The 16552-nt window shown below is 50.3% G+C and overlaps 2 protein-coding genes across 13 annotated transcripts; both read right to left on the reverse strand.

The window, feature by feature from the left end:
• Positions 1-27: 27 nt before the first annotated feature.
• Positions 28-3814, reverse strand: C10H6orf136 (chromosome 10 C6orf136 homolog). The gene is made up of 6 exons (XM_004286058.4): positions 3528-3814; positions 1815-2216; positions 1442-1530; positions 1066-1266; positions 406-475; positions 28-327 (listed from the first exon to the last, which is right to left on the reverse strand). The coding sequence occupies exons 1-6, from the start codon at positions 3597-3599 to the stop codon at positions 214-216; spliced, it is 948 nt and encodes a 315-aa protein (XP_004286106.1). The 5' UTR covers positions 3600-3814; the 3' UTR covers positions 28-213.
• A 156-nt stretch (positions 3815-3970) lies between these two features.
• Positions 3971-16096, reverse strand: ATAT1 (alpha tubulin acetyltransferase 1). Of its 12 annotated transcripts, none has more exons than XM_049715688.1 (13): positions 15927-16096; positions 15393-15453; positions 15188-15279; positions 15007-15067; positions 14771-14884; positions 14482-14583; positions 10008-10053; positions 9820-9888; positions 8158-8229; positions 7745-8087; positions 4849-4928; positions 4715-4757; positions 3971-4332 (listed from the first exon to the last, which is right to left on the reverse strand). In XM_049715688.1, the coding sequence occupies exons 1-13, from the start codon at positions 16031-16033 to the stop codon at positions 4158-4160; spliced, it is 1365 nt and encodes a 454-aa protein (XP_049571645.1). In that variant the 5' UTR covers positions 16034-16096; the 3' UTR covers positions 3971-4157. The 12 variants fall into 12 exon arrangements, with proteins under 12 accessions (XP_049571645.1, XP_004286108.1, XP_049571643.1 ...); XM_004286060.4 differs by having other exon boundaries at positions 7745-7988; positions 15927-16091; XM_033417119.2 differs by having other exon boundaries at positions 4012-4332; positions 7745-7988; positions 15639-16064.
• Positions 16097-16552: the final 456 nt, after the last annotated feature.

Genomic DNA, 16552 nt, shown 5'->3' on the forward strand with positions numbered 1-16552 from the left:
CAGAGAAGGTGACATGGAAATTCGATCTCATATATTCACTTAGATTTTATTATTTACAAGTTAAGTTACACAGCAGCTTTACACAGCATGAGATGGAAAGTAAAGGAGAAGAGAGAAGAGAGGAGGAAGCTGGCTCCTGAGGTCTTTGGCCACCTCCACCTCCTCCTCTTGTGCGTAGCAAGTCTTCCGTGCTGCCTCTGCCCCAGTTCCTGATCAGCCCTTGGAACACAGGTGTAAGTTGGGTTCTGGCTCCGACAGCCCCAGAGCCACCAGGGCTCCCACTAGCAGCTTCTTCACGGGCGTTGGGGGTGAGTGTGAAGGCATCAGCTGCAGGGAGAAAGGTTAATGCCAGCTGGTGGGATGTTCTACCCCATCACCCCACCCCTACACAGCCCTAGGACTCACTTTGTCTAGGCGATGGCGACAAATGAGGCCGTTGGAATTCAGGTAGAAGGTGGAATAGGCATCATAAGTCCTGGTGAAGGGAGAAAGGCTCACTGAGGGAGAAGGGGACTGGTCCCAAAGTTTAATTCAAGCATTTGTTTAAACTAGTAGTTCCTAAACTTTACTACATATTATATCACCTGGGGATCTTTTAAAAATCCTGAGGTTGTTCCCTGGCCCAATTAAATCAGAATGTCTGGCACCGATATTTTAAAAAGATCCCTGGATGATTCCACTGTGCAGCAAAGTTTGGGAACCACTGGTTTGAGCTGAGCCTAAGAATTTCTTGGGATTCTACTCTGTGCCAGAAATTTACCAGGTACTTTACCTAAGGTTGTGAGGCACCACTTATGAGACGGGAATTTTCATCTGTTCAATAAGTATTTGAGTACCTACTATGTGCCAGGTAATGTACATGAAGAAGCTGAGTTCAGAAGCTTCCTAATATATTCAGAGTCTCTATTTTTTGTTAGATTAAAGTAGACAAAAACAAGATCCTGCCCTCAAGGAGCCTGCAGTCAAGTCAGGGTAGATCCAGGATTGTCTAGAAGACTAGACCATAGATTCCCAAAAGGGTAAGATTAGGAAATTGTAGTGCGTTTCTTTTCTCACTTCTCTTACCGGTAAAGCTCTTCCTTGTCACGCTTATAGAAACGCAGAAAGAGTAGGTGGATGGGCAGCCCCACAAGCCGCCAGCGGGCTTGCAGGGTCCAATTCTCAGGGTGGCGGGTCAGCTGTAGAACCTCCAGCCGAAGCTGTGCAAAATAGTTCCAGGCCAGGAAGCGGCAGAGGGTCAGTGACAGAATGTACCATGTCCGGCCTCTGGGAGGAAGGAATGGGAAAGAAATCTCATGATGGTAGAATCAGAAAACCAAACTGGTATCTGACAGTGGGATGGGGAGCAGCAGTGAGAAGCAGCCTAGGACATTCTCTAATAAGTGAAAATAGCATTGGGTCCTTTTCCTCCCCAAGGCCCTACCCATTCATGGATTCTCACTTGGTACGCATGTTCAGGATCTCATTGATGAATTCCACATCCGATGAGTAGAGAGTGTAGTCGTGGGAGTGAAGGAAGAGACTGGGAAGCTAGGTGGAAGAAGGCATCAGACCAGGAGGAAAGAAAAGATGATCCTATTTCTCAGTTTTCTATATTTAGTGTCTCTCTATTCATGAGTGAAAGGTCATCTCATCCCATGTTTAACTTCCCTAATCCAAACTGAGGAGCATCTTTTCCTTGGGAAATGTTTATAACATATTTATATGCCCGTCTCGTGGTTCCCAGAAAGAATCCAGTTGACTGACTCCCTATTTTTAAAAATTACCTACATCCCTTCCCATTTCGGACAAAGGCCACTTCTGAACTGACTTACCTCTTGTCTCAGTCTCTCGTACATGACAGCCAGGTGCTCCTCCATACTCGGATCTCCTGATGGAGTGGCCGGGGAAGAGTGGGCAGTCCCAGAGGCTTGGAAAGGTATCAAAGCCCCAGGACAGGGGCAGGGAGGTCCCTCAAATAGGATCCTAAGCCCATCCAGGCAGCCGCTGTGTAACTCAGGTCCTGGTCCCTCCTCCCCCTTTCCTGGGGGGAGAACCACCCATGGTGAGGTGAGGGCTTGGACCTGAGGGAGAGGTAGTGGGGGAGCTCGGGGAAGCAGCCGGGTGGGAGGGCTTGGGGGTGGGGGAGACCAGAAAAGAGGCAGAGATGGAGAAGTGGTTGTCACGGAGTGAGGCCAAAGAGGTGGGAATGGTAGGGCCCGTGGAGAAAGGTGGTCCTAAGGAGGAAGAACAAAAGGGAAAAAGATGAGAATCCAGCTGCCTAATGCCCTGCCATCCAAACTGCCCATTAACAAGCTTCCAGTCCCACCTGCTCCTTCTGACAGGAGAGATGGAACTACTGAGGGAAAATTCATCTCCATCTCTACTTAAAACAGGAGGAAACACTTTCCTGTGACAAAAGTACACATACCTCTCCCAAACATTAGCAAGTACTTTTAGATTTGTTTAAGATTCCAAACCCGTTTGGGGGCAGGTCTGCCTCTCTTACAGCAAGAATCATAAGAGTGCATATTTGAAGAATGAACAAATGAATAAGTTACAGGTCGTCTTGTACTGTGGCCTCTAACACAGCTCCAGGAGTGTGTGAAGCAGAGGTCATATAGAGAAAAGTTAACATCCAACTGGAACTAGGAGACTTTTGAGTTCCAATTCTATCATGTAACCTTAGGCACTCATTTCCTCAGCCTGAGGGAATGTCCTCCTATAAACGAGGACGATGAAACCACACTGAGTTATTATGAGGACTATATGAGATAATAATTGTAAATAAAACTTTGCGACCTGTTAAGCAGTAAGCTCATCATTCGGGCTCCTCTAATGACACGAAAAGGCCCAGGAGATTGTTAAAGGCTGGACCTCATGCCTCTGGTTTACTGATGTCGAAACTGCGATGAGGGAGAGGTCACCCAAAGTCGGGCCTGACCCGAGTCCCTGTGTTTCCAACGAACCCCCCCGAGGGGTCTCATTATCGGGAGAGCGGGCGGGCCGCGCGGGTACCTCTGTCCCCGACGGTGTCCCGGAAGCGCCGTCTCCGCCGGGGGCGTGGCCATCTTGCCCGCCCGGGCACAGGGGCCCGAACAGGGCCCACCCGGGCCGGCCTTCCCGCCGGGACCGCTATCCGGGTGCAAGATGCGCGGGCTGCAGAGCGCGGCCCGCAGGTCTGTCTGGTCGGCTCCCGGGAGGCGCCGCGAACTTCTCCGCCCCCTGCCCTTCAAATCACCTCCAGGCACAGGTAACCGCGGAAACGCGGGCGAAATGCGGACGCGCCCCACCGCCCCAGCTTCCAGCCCGCCTGCCCCCGCAGGCCCGGGAGACCGACGTCCCGTGCTCTACAGGGCTGGCGGCGCCGCCCTCGGATCCCCACGACCCCTAACCCCTAAACGCGCCGCCCCGCACAGGTGGGAAGGAGCGGCGGGACGTCACTGCGCCTGCGCGACACGGGGCGCGCGCTCCGCCCCACACGCCGACTCTGGGGAGGGTCTCTCCCCGCCCCCTCTCCTCCCCTCCCGCTTCCCCTCTGCTCTTACCTGGGGACGAGCCTGGTAGGCACGGAGGCAGGGGCCGAGGCGCCGGGCCGCCCCCCGGCTGCGCTGGTACATGATCTTCCGGTAATGGAGAGAGCACCTCCCGTGTCCGGCCTCCTCACAGGGGTGAGCGTGCCCCGGAGCCGGCTTCTTGAAGGGGAAAACGGGGGGGGGGGGGTGAAGGGCTGAGGGGAGGGAAACGGAGATGTTGCGCGCTTGCGCACTGCGGCGGGTTCCAGGGAGGCGGTGAGGCGCTGGGTGTGCAGTAAGTGCGCCTGCGCTCGCCGGATCGGAGGCTGCCTTAGAGCGCTTGCGCAGTAAATTAGCGGCCTCGCGCACTGCTCTCACCTGTGGCGCTTGCGCAAAAGTGGGCGATGATGGGGCTGAACGGGGCGCGCGAAGAGTGACGGGTGGGATTGAAATAATGACAATCGCGGTTTTCAGTAGCTCTCGTGATAAAAATAAATACTTTATTGCTGTGGTTAAAAATAAGATACAAATGACTTGGCACTGATAATAAAGCCTGTCGAATGAATGAATGAATGGATACATCCATTGTGAGGGCGGGCTTTGGCTAGGTCCTGTGTGAGAGAGAAATAATACTGACTTTGAAGGTGTGAGGGGGGGCTGCGGTCACCAAGGCCTGGTGCTGCGACGTTCCTGCAAGTTTCGAATGAACCTGGCGTTGAACATATCCCCACCCATTGTCCAGGACTGGGCTGGTGGAGCCTGGGCCTGTGGAGGAACCGTGTGCATGGGTTCCTCCCCAGACCCATGCTGTGACAAGACCTGCTCCTCACTGGCAGACCTAGTAGGTGGGAGATGGAGAGTGGGTTACAGGGGTACTAAAGGGAGAATTAAAATCACAGCTTCAAAAAAAAAAAAAAATAATAAAATCACAGCTTCTTAAAGGGCTGACTGGCTCTTGTGTAGAGGATGTATGATGGGGTATGAGGCTGGAACCATTAGTGCTATGTCCAAACCTGAAACCCCTCAGAGACTGCCAAAGGGAAGCACTCGAGTCGAACCTATGGGGAAAGAGGCTTGTAGGGTGTTAGGTGGAAGGCTTTGTGGGAGGAGCTGGTGTCCAGTTCAGAGAGTGAGATTAAGGGGGAGGAAGTAGCTGAGAGTGATGTTAGGAAAGGAGTCAGAGGTGGTGCGAGGCTGGTAGGGGAGGGGTCAGACCTCACCTATTCTCTGTTTCCTGCTCCCCCTGCTTCAGTTCTTGGTTGCCTGTGGGAATACCAGGCATGTGCATGGGAAGGCTGGAGTAGGTAGTGAATATGGCCTACTTGATTTGCAGATAAGGAGATGAATAACTTACCTGTATTGGGGGATGAGGAATTCAACCGCCCATGGCGGCTATAGCTGCAGCTTTGGGCTACCAGCCCTGGGGGAGTCCTGCTGTAGAAGAAATGTGAGATGATGGGGAAAAGGCTACAGGATGAAAGATGAGTGGGTATGGAGGAATCAGGAGAATAATAAAAGGAACAGCACAGGAACAGAGAGAGGGGTAGTTATCATTCCTATGGGATTTTAATCTAAGTTGTGCCCCAGAAAAGGGAAGGGAGCTCATTTTATACCCCAAGGTTTTCTGAAGCAGTCCTGACTTGCTGCTTTATTACTCCTAGTTGAGGTAATGTGTTAAAAGTAAGGCCAAATGTGCTCCAAATCATGTCATAAAAACAAATTCAGGGGAATTCCCTGGCGGTCCAGTGGTTAGGACTCCATGCTTCCACTGCAGGGGGCACAGGTTCAATCCCTGGTTGGGGCCTGGTCGGGGAACTAAGATCCCACAAGCCGCGTGGTTCGGCCAAACACACACACACACACACACACACACAGATTCACATATATGCAAAAAAGTATTTTTTTGTTGGACCAGGTGCCCTGATGTTTGGTTTGGAAAACATGATTACCTTAATTTTAGGATACTTCAGCCAGAGGGAAATAGGGAGTGGTAAGGCTGAATTTAGGGAAAGGACTGTCTTGAGAAAGAGATCCAAGGGTTTAGTGAGGGAGAGGCCAGGGAACTAGCGGGAAGAGGAATTCAGGAAACAATTAGGGGACTGTTATCAGGAGGCAATTAGTGGATCCCAGAGATGTTAGTAAATCTTAACATCTCAGCAAGGGCTGGCCTGGGGTAAAGGGTAGAAGTGACTAGGGAGAGCTAGAGGTTTCTGGAGAGAATGGAGGAGTAGATATAGAAGGCTACACAGAGGGATCCAGTGACTACATGAGAGGAGACAATCCGCAGAAGATCCCACAATGAGGATGGGGACAGGCAGACACCAGATCCTGCAAGGGGAGTTCTAAGGCTCCTTGCTGGAAGATCTGCAGATCTCAGAGGTGCGGGAGAGAGAGGGAGAGAGGTCCTGAGATCCCAGGAAAATAAGGAGTGACGCACAAACGAGGCTGAGACCTTAAGGTTTGTTTGGTGTTTTTTTTTTTTTCTTTTGTAGTTTTTATCATTGAAAATGTCCATTTAAAAAACACAAAAGAATTCACACTTTATTCAGACAACACTGAGAGGGAGAAGAAAAAGGAATGAGTCAGAAGAGAGGGAGATCCTGCTCCCAAGGATTTCGGGGAATACAGTAGGGGTATCAACTAGCACACATCCAGAGGGTAGGGAGGGGGAAGGATGTTCTATACCCTGGGTATGGAGCAGGGAAGGAGGTTCTTGCTATGGAGGAAAGAAGAAAGGAAGGCCAGAGGAGGAGTTCCCCCATCATCTCAAGACAATCTCACAAGACAGGAATCTATCAGCATCTAGTGACCGGGGAGGGATGGCTGCGAGAGGGTATTCCAGGAGCAAATAGAGCCTTGAGACTCAGGCTTAGCTTCTGAAACTTGGCTAAGAGTGATCCGAGGGTGCTTGCTGGGATCTACTGCCAAGAAACAAACTCCCTCACAGAACCTGGACCCAGGGGAAGTGGTGGTGTCTGTAGAAGTGTGGCGAGTCTAGAGCCTCATAGCAGACATCAGCTCGGGGGTCCCCTGACAGATACACATACACACAACATGTGGAAATTAAGAGTTTGGCAATGTTGAGTGGATCCCTTGGGGAGCTGGTAAGTCCCTGTCCTACCTGACTGGACTGCTCTGAAGCAGAGCTCACTCACTGGCTGGCGTCAGCAGGCTGATAGGGTAGCTGTGGTCGGTAGCACGAAGCAGTATTAGAGCTACCAGGAGACAGTGTAGTGGGACTATAAGATTCATTCCATGGACAAGACTCTTTAAAAGGTTTCCCTGGTAGAGGAGGCCCTTGGACCTTCCATGGTGTTCTAGAATCTGACTGCAAGCAAGACTATGCTTCTCTGGATAATTAGTAGGAGCCGCCCAACCGAGAAGTCTGGCAGCAAATGGGCTGTCTGTGGGAGAGTGTTCAGAGCCCGAGTTAGGAGACAGGGGGTGCTTTCTATGGTAAGAAAAGCTACAAAGCATTAGGCCATCTGGGACCCTGACAACCCAGTTGTCCAAGAAAGGGGAAGAGGGAATCCTATGGGCTCTGTCAGGTTCCCCTGGATGCTGGGGGATACAATGGAAGATCCGGTCTGGGGTTCTCAGGGAGGGAGTCTCTGCCCTTGCCAGGTCTCCCAGGGAGGGGAGAGGCTTAGCTGTCTGTCAGTATCGACTCTCATCAGAGCGGGGAAGGGAGCTGTGGAAGGATGTTATGGACAGGAGGAGGGGAGAGGGGAAATGGGGGGGAGAGAAAAACAGAAAGAGAAGTCAGAGGTGAAGAGAAAGCTGGGGAGAGAAAAAAAGGAGAGGCCCAAAAAAAAAAAAACGGAGAGGCCCACTCTCTGCCTGCCGTGATGGGCTCCTGCCACACAAGGCACTGATCCAGGGCTGGTGGCTCCCCAAACTGTGTCAGAGATCCTGCCCCTTCCCAGCAAATGTTAAACCATGATTTCCCCAATCTTAGAGGCTCAGTCACCCACCCAACGGACCTGTGTTCTTCCTGTGCTTCCTCCCAGCTCTCACTTAAACTAGAGTCCCTAGACTCTACATAAAGTCCTATTCTGCTCCTTCACTGTAATTTATTTCCAGACCACTCCCATAAATACTTTCCAATATATTCTTCTTGAAAGGTTTCAGGACTCTCCAGTCTTCCTGTCCTATTGCTTCATGTCTCTGATGGATTTACACTGCCCTCTGCCATTTCTAACACCCTGTCTGACAGTCTTGACATTCCCTAACCCTCCAGCTCCTATTACCTGGTGCGGCGACGCTGGGCTGGGCTGCCGCCTGGGTCAGTAGCAAGCAGAAGGCGGGCGGTGGGGTGCGGGGGGCAGAGGCGCAGGGAACGCAGCAGCTCCTGCTCTGGCACGAAGGGGCGGAGGGGACCCCGTTCTGGCGAGTTTCCCAGGCTGCTGGAGCGCGGGGGTGGGTGGGCTGGAGGTGTAGCACGGCGAGGGGCCCTGTTCAAGGGCCAGGGAGGCTCCACAGCTACCTTCAGAACTGGGGAGAGGGAGAAAAAAGAGCAAGACAGAGAAGAAAAAGGAAAGGGAAGAGAGTCATGACAGCAAAGATTAGAGTAGAAAAAAGAGAAATCAGAGCCTTTAGAGAGAACAAATCTTTCCCTTGGTTTAAGGCTCCCCCAGGCCCAGACCCCCTACCCCAGTCTTACATTCTCGGTCACTAGAGGAGTATGGCTTTATGTCTCCCTCTGCTCTCTTGGGTGGCAGCTTCCTTGCTGGAGCTGGCAGTGGAGAGGACACAGGCAAGGTAAGCATTAGGAGGCATACTGTGCACCCCTTCACTACCCCCACGACCCCAAACCTCTGATCCCTGACACCACAGGTCCTCCGGGGAAAGGAGACTTCAGCTCCACCGCAGAAGCAGCTCTGTGGCACTGCCATCACACCAAAAGGGAATTCGGGGGGAAGGCTGGAGCATTTTGAGGAGAGCCAGAAGGAGTAGGCTGAATGCAGAGTTGGGGGAAAGATCTGGGGGAGACTGTGGGGCCTGGGAGATGCAAGAGAAGGGCAGCCAAGGGAGGCAAGCTCTTACTGTCAGTGGGTGCTGTCAGGCCCCCCTGGGATTCTGGGGCAGTGGAATGGTCCCAGCTGGGCCACCGAGGACCCCAGGTCCCTCTAGATGAGACGGACAAAGCCCTTGGTTAATCAGGAATTGCTTTGGAGAGGTCAGGGGAGGCTGGGGTGGGGCAGAACCTCCCCTTCCGGAGCAAAGATAGAAAGAGATTTACGTTTTATAAGGGGAAAAAAAGGATGAGGTAAAAACACAGACACCTGGAAAGGAGTCACCAGACAGAGTAAATGGGAGGCTAACGGACTGTCCGAGCCCTGTCTCCAGCCTCCTCACCTCTCCACTTGCCCCTCCCTTTCCCTCTCAAGAGGTTCTTTCTCCATCACGCGTGGCAAATGAGAGACTGCCCAGCGGATCCACTTAAACTTTAGGGTCCCCCCCGTGTGGACCTGGTCCTCACCGTCCTTGTTGGCTCTCTCTGCCTCTCACAGCTTTGGTCAGCAGGAGCTAGAGGGGGGAAGCCTTGGAAAGCAGAGCCGCTCACGGATCTGAACTGCCTCTCTGTGCCTGACATTGGTGGATGCTAATCACTGTTGCGAGATTGCTGTCTGGGTGGTGGTTACTCTGTTTCCTGGCCACCGAGGAGGTGAGAGAGCTAGCCACAGAGCCAGCTCCTTCAGCAAAGGGCCCTTCTGTGCAAGTGCGCACAGCACGGCCAGCAGAAGGCTGTGCCCCTTGGCCTTGAGAAGGAGGAAGGGGTGGGGCTCAGCCCGGCAGGGAGCATGTGTGTGGATGAGGATGGAATGTGGAACCTGGGCAGCATTTCAGTACCTCCTAGGTATGGTTTCTCCAGATCAATTTCATTATTTGGTTGGAAATGTTACAAATTCTGAGTGTTATCTTCTAAAACTAGTATTTAAGCTTTGGACCATTCATGTCACTATTCTATGACTGGAAATGGAAGGGCTGACTGCACTTGCCTGTCCCTCACTGGCTGACAGAAGCCTGAGGAGTTTATGAAGGAACATGACTCTGGCCTATCTTGATGGGCCTGAAGCAGCAAGAGGCTCCATCAATGTCAGCTGTCAAACAGGCTTCCAATGAGCTTGCTTAGTTGACAGTCTTGCCAAATATAAATACACTGAGCTCCCATGAGGGCAGAGGACATGGGTAATGTCTGCTGGGGACTTGGGTTGCTTTAGAATTCTCCCAAACTGCCCACAGATTGCACTGAGTTCCCAGTGGCCTCCAGAGTGACTAGCCGTCACAGCACTACAGATCCACCCGTTCAATGCAGCTTTACCAGCGGGCATAGGATCGACCGCAGCAGCACAAGAGTGTCGAGTTGCCCTCAGAGAGGTAGCAGGGGGCCCTGTGAGGAAGGAAGCGGTGGTGCCCCTCAGTGAGGGGTCCGGTGGGACCAAGAATCCACCTCCTTCCTTCCCCTCACCCCAACTGCTTGACCAACACACACAAGGTGAGAAAACTTACGATGCTGATGGGCAAAGAATCCTTCGAAGATCACGAAGTTGTTCACCTGTAAGATGAAACAAGCGAAATATATTTGTCCATTCAGCCACTCAGCACATACTTGCGTATAGAACCCTGTGCTAGAAAAAACACAGTGGGAGGAACGAAAGCCAGCCTTCCTGTCCTTGTTGACAGACTTAGTCAAAATCTCAGACCCTGACAAGCTAATCCTAAAGTTGAATTGCAGAGGACCTCGAATAGCCAAAATAATCTTCAAGATTAACAAAGGAATAACAAATTTGGGGAGGATTCATACTTCCTGATTTCAAAACTTACTACAAAGCTACAGTAATCAAAATAGTGTGGTAGAGGCACAGGATAGACATACAGACCAATGGAATGAATAGAGTTCAGAAATAAACCCATGTGTCTATGGTCAATTGATTTTCAATAAAGGTGCCAAGACCATTCAATAGGGAAAGTATAACTTCTTCAACAACTGGTGTTTGGATAACTGAGTATCTACATGCAAGATAATTAATTTGGACCAAAAAATAGCTAAAAATGGATCAAACAGCTAAATATAAGAGCTAACACTGTGAAACTCTTAGAAGGAAACATTGAGGAAAATCTTGATGACTTTGGACATGGTTTCTTAAATATGACACCAAAAGCATAAGCAACAAAAGGAAAAAATAAATTACACTTCATCAAAAGTAAAAACTTTTGTGCATCAAAAGACACTATCAAGAAAATGAAAAGCGGGGCTTCCCTGGTGGCGCAGTGGTTGAGAGTCCGCCTGCGGGTGAAGGGGACAGGGGTTCATGCCCTGGTCCGGGAGGATCCCACATGCCACGGAGCAACTAAGCCCATGCGCCACAACTACTGGGCCTGCGCTCTAGAGCCCACAAGCCACAACTACTGAGCCCGTGTGCCACAACTACTGAAGCTTGCGTGCCTAGAGCCCATGTTCCACAACAAGAGAAGCCACCACAATGAGAAGCCTGCGCACCGCAATGAAGAGTAGCCCTGCTCACCGCAACTAGAGAAAGCCGTATGAAGCAACAAAGACCCAGTGCAACCAAAAATAATAATTTTTAAAAAAAGGGCAAAGACTTGAATAAACATTTCTCCAAAGAATATATACAAATGGCCAATAAGCACTTGAAAAGATGCTCAACATCATTAGTCATCAGGGAAATGCAAATCAAAACACAAAGAGATACAACTTCACAACCATTATTATGGCTATTATAAAAAGAACAAAGAAAAATACATTTTGGTGAGGATGTCAAGATACCAGAGCTACCACACATTGCTGATGGAGATGTAAAATGTTGCAGTCATTGTGGAAAAACCGTTTCTCAGTTCCTCAAAGAGTTAAACACAGGATTACCATATGACCCAGCAATTCTACTCTTAGGTATATATCCAGGAAAACTGGAAATATATGTGCTTGGAGACATGGCTTGCCCAAAGTCTAGTAGCTACAAGTGGCAGAACTGGGTTTCAAATCCCAGACTCCTGATTCTAGTTGAGGCATTTCAGCCAGGAATACAGTGTAGTCATTAGAGGGGGCTATGGGTTCAAATTCAAGCTCTACCATTTATTAGCTGTGCAAACTTGGTCAAGTCACTAATCTGTATAAACCCAAAATGGGGTCAATAATGGCAACTACTTAAAGAAATGTACAAGGATCAACAGAGATAATGCATGTAGATACCACACAGAGCTCATGAAACATCAGTTGTTATTGGGTTGGCCAAAAAGTTCGTTCGGGTTTTCCAGACGGATGTTACAGAAAAACTGGAATGAACTTTTTGGCCAACCCAATATTATTTACACTCTATACTGCCCTGCTCTTACATGTTACCTGGGTAATGCATTTGATGCTGGATACTGTGTTTCTTCCGTTGCTCTCTGCTGCCTCTTAATGGAAAAATGAGGTCCTACTCTGGGAGCACAGTCTAAGGAGACCCTGTCTATCTCCTGCTGTAATGTCTACCAACCCACCCACCCTCATCCTTCCCCAACAAGCATATGCCCAGCACTCCAGCCAAACAAAACTGCTTGCAGTGCCCTGAAAGGTAGATTAATATCTCTCTGACTCTGCTCGTGCTGGTTCCTACATGAAAAGCACCTTAGCCTGCCCACTTCTGTCCACCTGACGAACACCTTTCAAGATTAAGTCAAGCCTAACTCACTTTATGCCCCCTCTGTAAGCACACCAATTAATCACGTTACAAGGGATTAACTATCCGTGCTCCTACCCAAGGCTCGCTTGTCAACCCAATCCCAAGCCCACTCAACGACACTGCTTCAGCAATTCTTCCCACTTTCTCTGACATCAGATTTTCTTTCTACTGAGTCATTCTTATGCTGTTCATTTTTATGCAACTGAAAAGAATCAACCCTCTCTTGATCCATATCCCCCTCTAGCTCTTGCTCTATTTCTGTTCACATTAAAGCAGCATTTAAAAGAGTGGCCTATTCTTGTTGCCTCCAGTTCTGAGCTTCTCAATCTCCTAAAGCCACTCCATCCAGGCTTCCACCCACGAGTGTGCTGAAACCGCTTGTCAGGAACACCAGTGGCTTCAGGCAGCTAAATCCAATGGTCACTTCCCAGACCTCTTCTTACCTCACTGATCAGTAGCATTTGACTCAGTAAGCCATTCCTTCCTTTTGCAAACACTTTCTTCACTGGCCTTGCAGGTCACTTTACTTCTAAGTTTGCATCTACTTCACTAGTCACTCCTCAGCTGCATTTGCTGCTTCTTCTCCTTCCTGACTTTCCAAGAGTGCCCAAGGGCTCAAGTCCTTGGACCACTTCTTTATAGATACTCACTCCACGGCGGTTTCATCCTGTCTCACTGCTTTCAGTACCCTACGTGTGATGCAAACTCTCCACCCCGAACCTCTTCTCTGAACTCCAGGGAAGTAACCAACCTGGACTCATCACAGACATCTCCAATTAACATATTCAATATGGACTCCTACTATTTTTCCCCAAAACTGCTCCACCTTCCATCAGTTAATGCAATGCCATCCTTCCAAGTGCTCAGGCCAACAACTTTGGGATCACCCTTAACTCCCTCTTTTTTTTTCACAGTCTATCAAGAAAAATTATTTGCTTTAACTTCAAAATACCTAAAATCTGACCACTCCTTACCATCTCTACTGCTACCATTTTAGACTGAGCCACCACCATTTTTCAGCAGGATTGTTGCTTCCTAACTTGCTTGTACCCTCACTCCTCTACTACCTATTCTTAACAGGCAAAGTGCTCTGGTTTAAAGTAAGTCACATCATATTCTCCCTCTGTTCAAACCCCTCTGATGGCTCTCCTTTTCTCACTTAAAGGCCAAAGTCTTTGCAATAGCCTATAGAGTCCTAAATGTCTTTCCTCCCCCATTACTGCTCTGATCTCATCTACCACACTCCCCCCTCACTCATGCTGCTCTAGGCACACCAGCCAATTTTCCAGGCGCACTCCCACCTCATGGCCTTTGCACTAGCCATTCCCTTTGCCTGGGATACTCCCCCTCCAGATATTACTTAGCTCATAGTCTCACCTCTTTAAGTTATTGCTCAAGTGACACTTTCTCAGTGAGGCCTTTCCTGCTTATCCCATTTAAACCTGCAATCCCACACACTCCCATCCTCACATGGCACTCCCAAGCCTTCTTACTTGCTCTCATTTTCCTAGAGCACTTATCATCAATCATAGTACATACTTGTTTATTACGTTTGTCTCCCCACGTAGAATACAAGCTCCGTAAGAACAGAGACTTTTATCTGTTTCATTGAATAAAGTCTTTCTAAAGCCCAGAACAGTGCCAGGTACTCTAATATATATATGTTGAATGAATGGACAGCATCAGCACCATTATATTGCATCTACTTATAAACAAACCACCTTCCCCAAAATAGACCCAATCTCCCTGAGGACAGGGAATGTATATTATTCTGAGCCCTTACTAAATCTTGATAGACTAGGTAATGGTCTATGCGAAAACAAGGAGATGAAAATGAGCTGATTATGTTTGGGGCATAAACATATTATTGGGTATACACAACAGCCCATGATGAAGAATAAAACTAGATGAGAGGGCTTCCCTAGTGGTGCAGTGGTTGAGAGTCCGCCTGCCGATGCAGGGGACACGGGTTCGTGCCCCGGTCCGGGAAGATCCCACATGCCGCGGAGCGGCTGGGCCCGTGAGCCATGGCCGCTGAGCCTGCGCGTCCGGAGCCTGTGCTCCGCAACGGGAGAGGCCACAACAGTGAGAGGCCCGCATACCACACACACAAAAAAAGATGAGAGTGAAATAGCTGCAGGATGAGAGATGGTACCCTGCCCCCCCAGAACTTACCTGTATAAAATAAGCCTATATAAAAGGGAATAAGGAGTGCATGGAAAGTGCCACTTGTTTGCCACACAAAAAATAATAAATTCAGTGGGAATGCTCAGTGGGGTCTACTCTCTGAAACCTCTAACCTGTGGGACTGTGGTCTCCAGGTTGTAGTGTTTATTCAGGAACTTCAGCAGCTTCTGTGAGGGTCGGTCAATAGCCAGTTGATGTGGTTCAACTCGCTCCTTCTGCAGGGAACAGGAGACTCAGGGTAGGAGCAGGCATGGGGAAAGCAGGCCAATAGGAACCCAGTCACCTGGGAAGGATATGGGAACATGGGGGGTGGGAGGGTGGGAGGCAGGGCCTCTGGAAGGACTCAGGACAAGGGGCCTTTGATCTCCATTTTGGATGAACTGGTGAAGAGATAAGTAATACCTGCAGCATATACTGGAAGAGTTCTCGTCCATGGCCATGGCGTTGAAGTGACTCATGGATGTAAAAGTCCAAGATGCAAAGTGGTTCTACCTCATTGTGAGCCTCACGGTCATCCTAAGAGGTAAAAAACAACAAAGATCTTCTAGGACCCAGACATCATTGCCACCTTCCAATCTCCAGCACTTCTGTTCTCAGGAGCCAAGGCATATGAACTTTCAGTTTCCAATGACACTCACCAGTACAAAGAGTTTCTTATATCCAACTTTAAGGAAGCCAACAATGGCTCCTTTTCCAGCCCTGTAGGTTGGGGAAAATAACAATAATTAGCAGCTATCTGGAAGAGGTAGAGTCAAAAAAGGGAGAGGGGCTGGGAGAGGGAGGAATTAAGTATAGGGTAGAACGGTATTTGGCACTCACATTCGAGCTGAAGTATCTTTGAGTATATACATAACGTGGCGGTTACTCTGCATCCTTGATGCACTGGTGATGGGAGCAGGAAGATGCTGGGCCTGCCAGGAATTTGAAGACAGACTTTCTACAAGTCCCTTCCACAGGACCCAGGCCTCCCTTACCAACTGTCCCCAGAGAGGCCTCCCTTTACTCCATGTAGACTCCACATTACCTTAGCAGAAGCCTTGCCCAGTTCATCTATAATGGTCATAATTTGCTGCTGCAGATCAACACTACAGAAAGAGAGGAGATCAAGAGTCAGATACTCACTGAATTAGAGGGTCTTGGGCACTCACTCCCTGGGAATCTGGGCGATAACCGCAACCCCAGTTCAGTACTTCAGGCCCTCTGCCTTTACCTCAGAATCTTCCAACCTGATTTCCCACCCACTCTTCTGGAACCCAAACTTTTGCCACACCTCCTTTCAGTGTGGTACACTCCCTCCTCCCTTGAAGTTATTGTGGGGAAGCAGGAAGAGCAGGTCAACCACATCCTTTGGTTGGAACCACGATGGGGCCAAGGGATGAAAGGTGACAGATTCAAGCCCCAATCTACCCCACCAGTTCTAGGATCAAATGTCACCAAAAAGGCGAGCCAGGACATCAAAAGGAGCAGACACTAGTCAGTGAGAAGGGGGCGTGGTGCCTGGACCAGGTTTCGAGAGGAACCGGGAGAGAAGGGCCGTGGGGCAGGTTTGAGATGTCACCGGGCCGGCGTTGTGGTTCCGGGTCGGCGGGCCGGTGGCCGTAGGTGCTGGTCTAGCACCGTGATCCGCTCCGGGAGCAGCGCGTCCACATCGAACGGGAACTCCATGGCCCATTGTGCGCGGCCGGACCCGCCCCACGCGACGTCACTTCCGCCCCTCCGCCACCGCCCCGCCCACCGCCATCTTTACTTCCCCTGCCGCGCCCCCGGGTCCCTAGGGGGATCGCACCGCCCCCCTCCACCACCACCGCCCCCCTCCACCACCACCGCCCCCCTCCACCACCACCGCCCCCCACCCACCGCCGCCCCCCACCCACCACCATCCCGGCAGCCGGCCCGAGGACCCCGTTCTTTTTGCCAGACCAGCTGTCACTTAGCAACGCCACTCATCCCATCCGCGCCTCCCACGGCAGCGGGTGCCATAGCAACGCATTTTTCTTAGGCCTAGTGTCTCACTCTCCAACCCTTTAGCCCCTCAGTGGGAACACTGTGCATCGGGCACAGGGGGGCACAAGTGATCATCACATAATGGCACAACTGCTCATCCCAGGTGGCTTCTGGTCCCAAGAGTGCACTGATCGGACTGGCTCAAGCCTGACCACTCCTCTCCCCACAGCAGCACCCACT

Source organism: Orcinus orca, chromosome 10, assembly GCF_937001465.1.
Source record: "Orcinus orca chromosome 10, mOrcOrc1.1, whole genome shotgun sequence".
NCBI classification, from domain to species: domain Eukaryota; kingdom Metazoa; phylum Chordata; class Mammalia; order Artiodactyla; family Delphinidae; genus Orcinus; species Orcinus orca.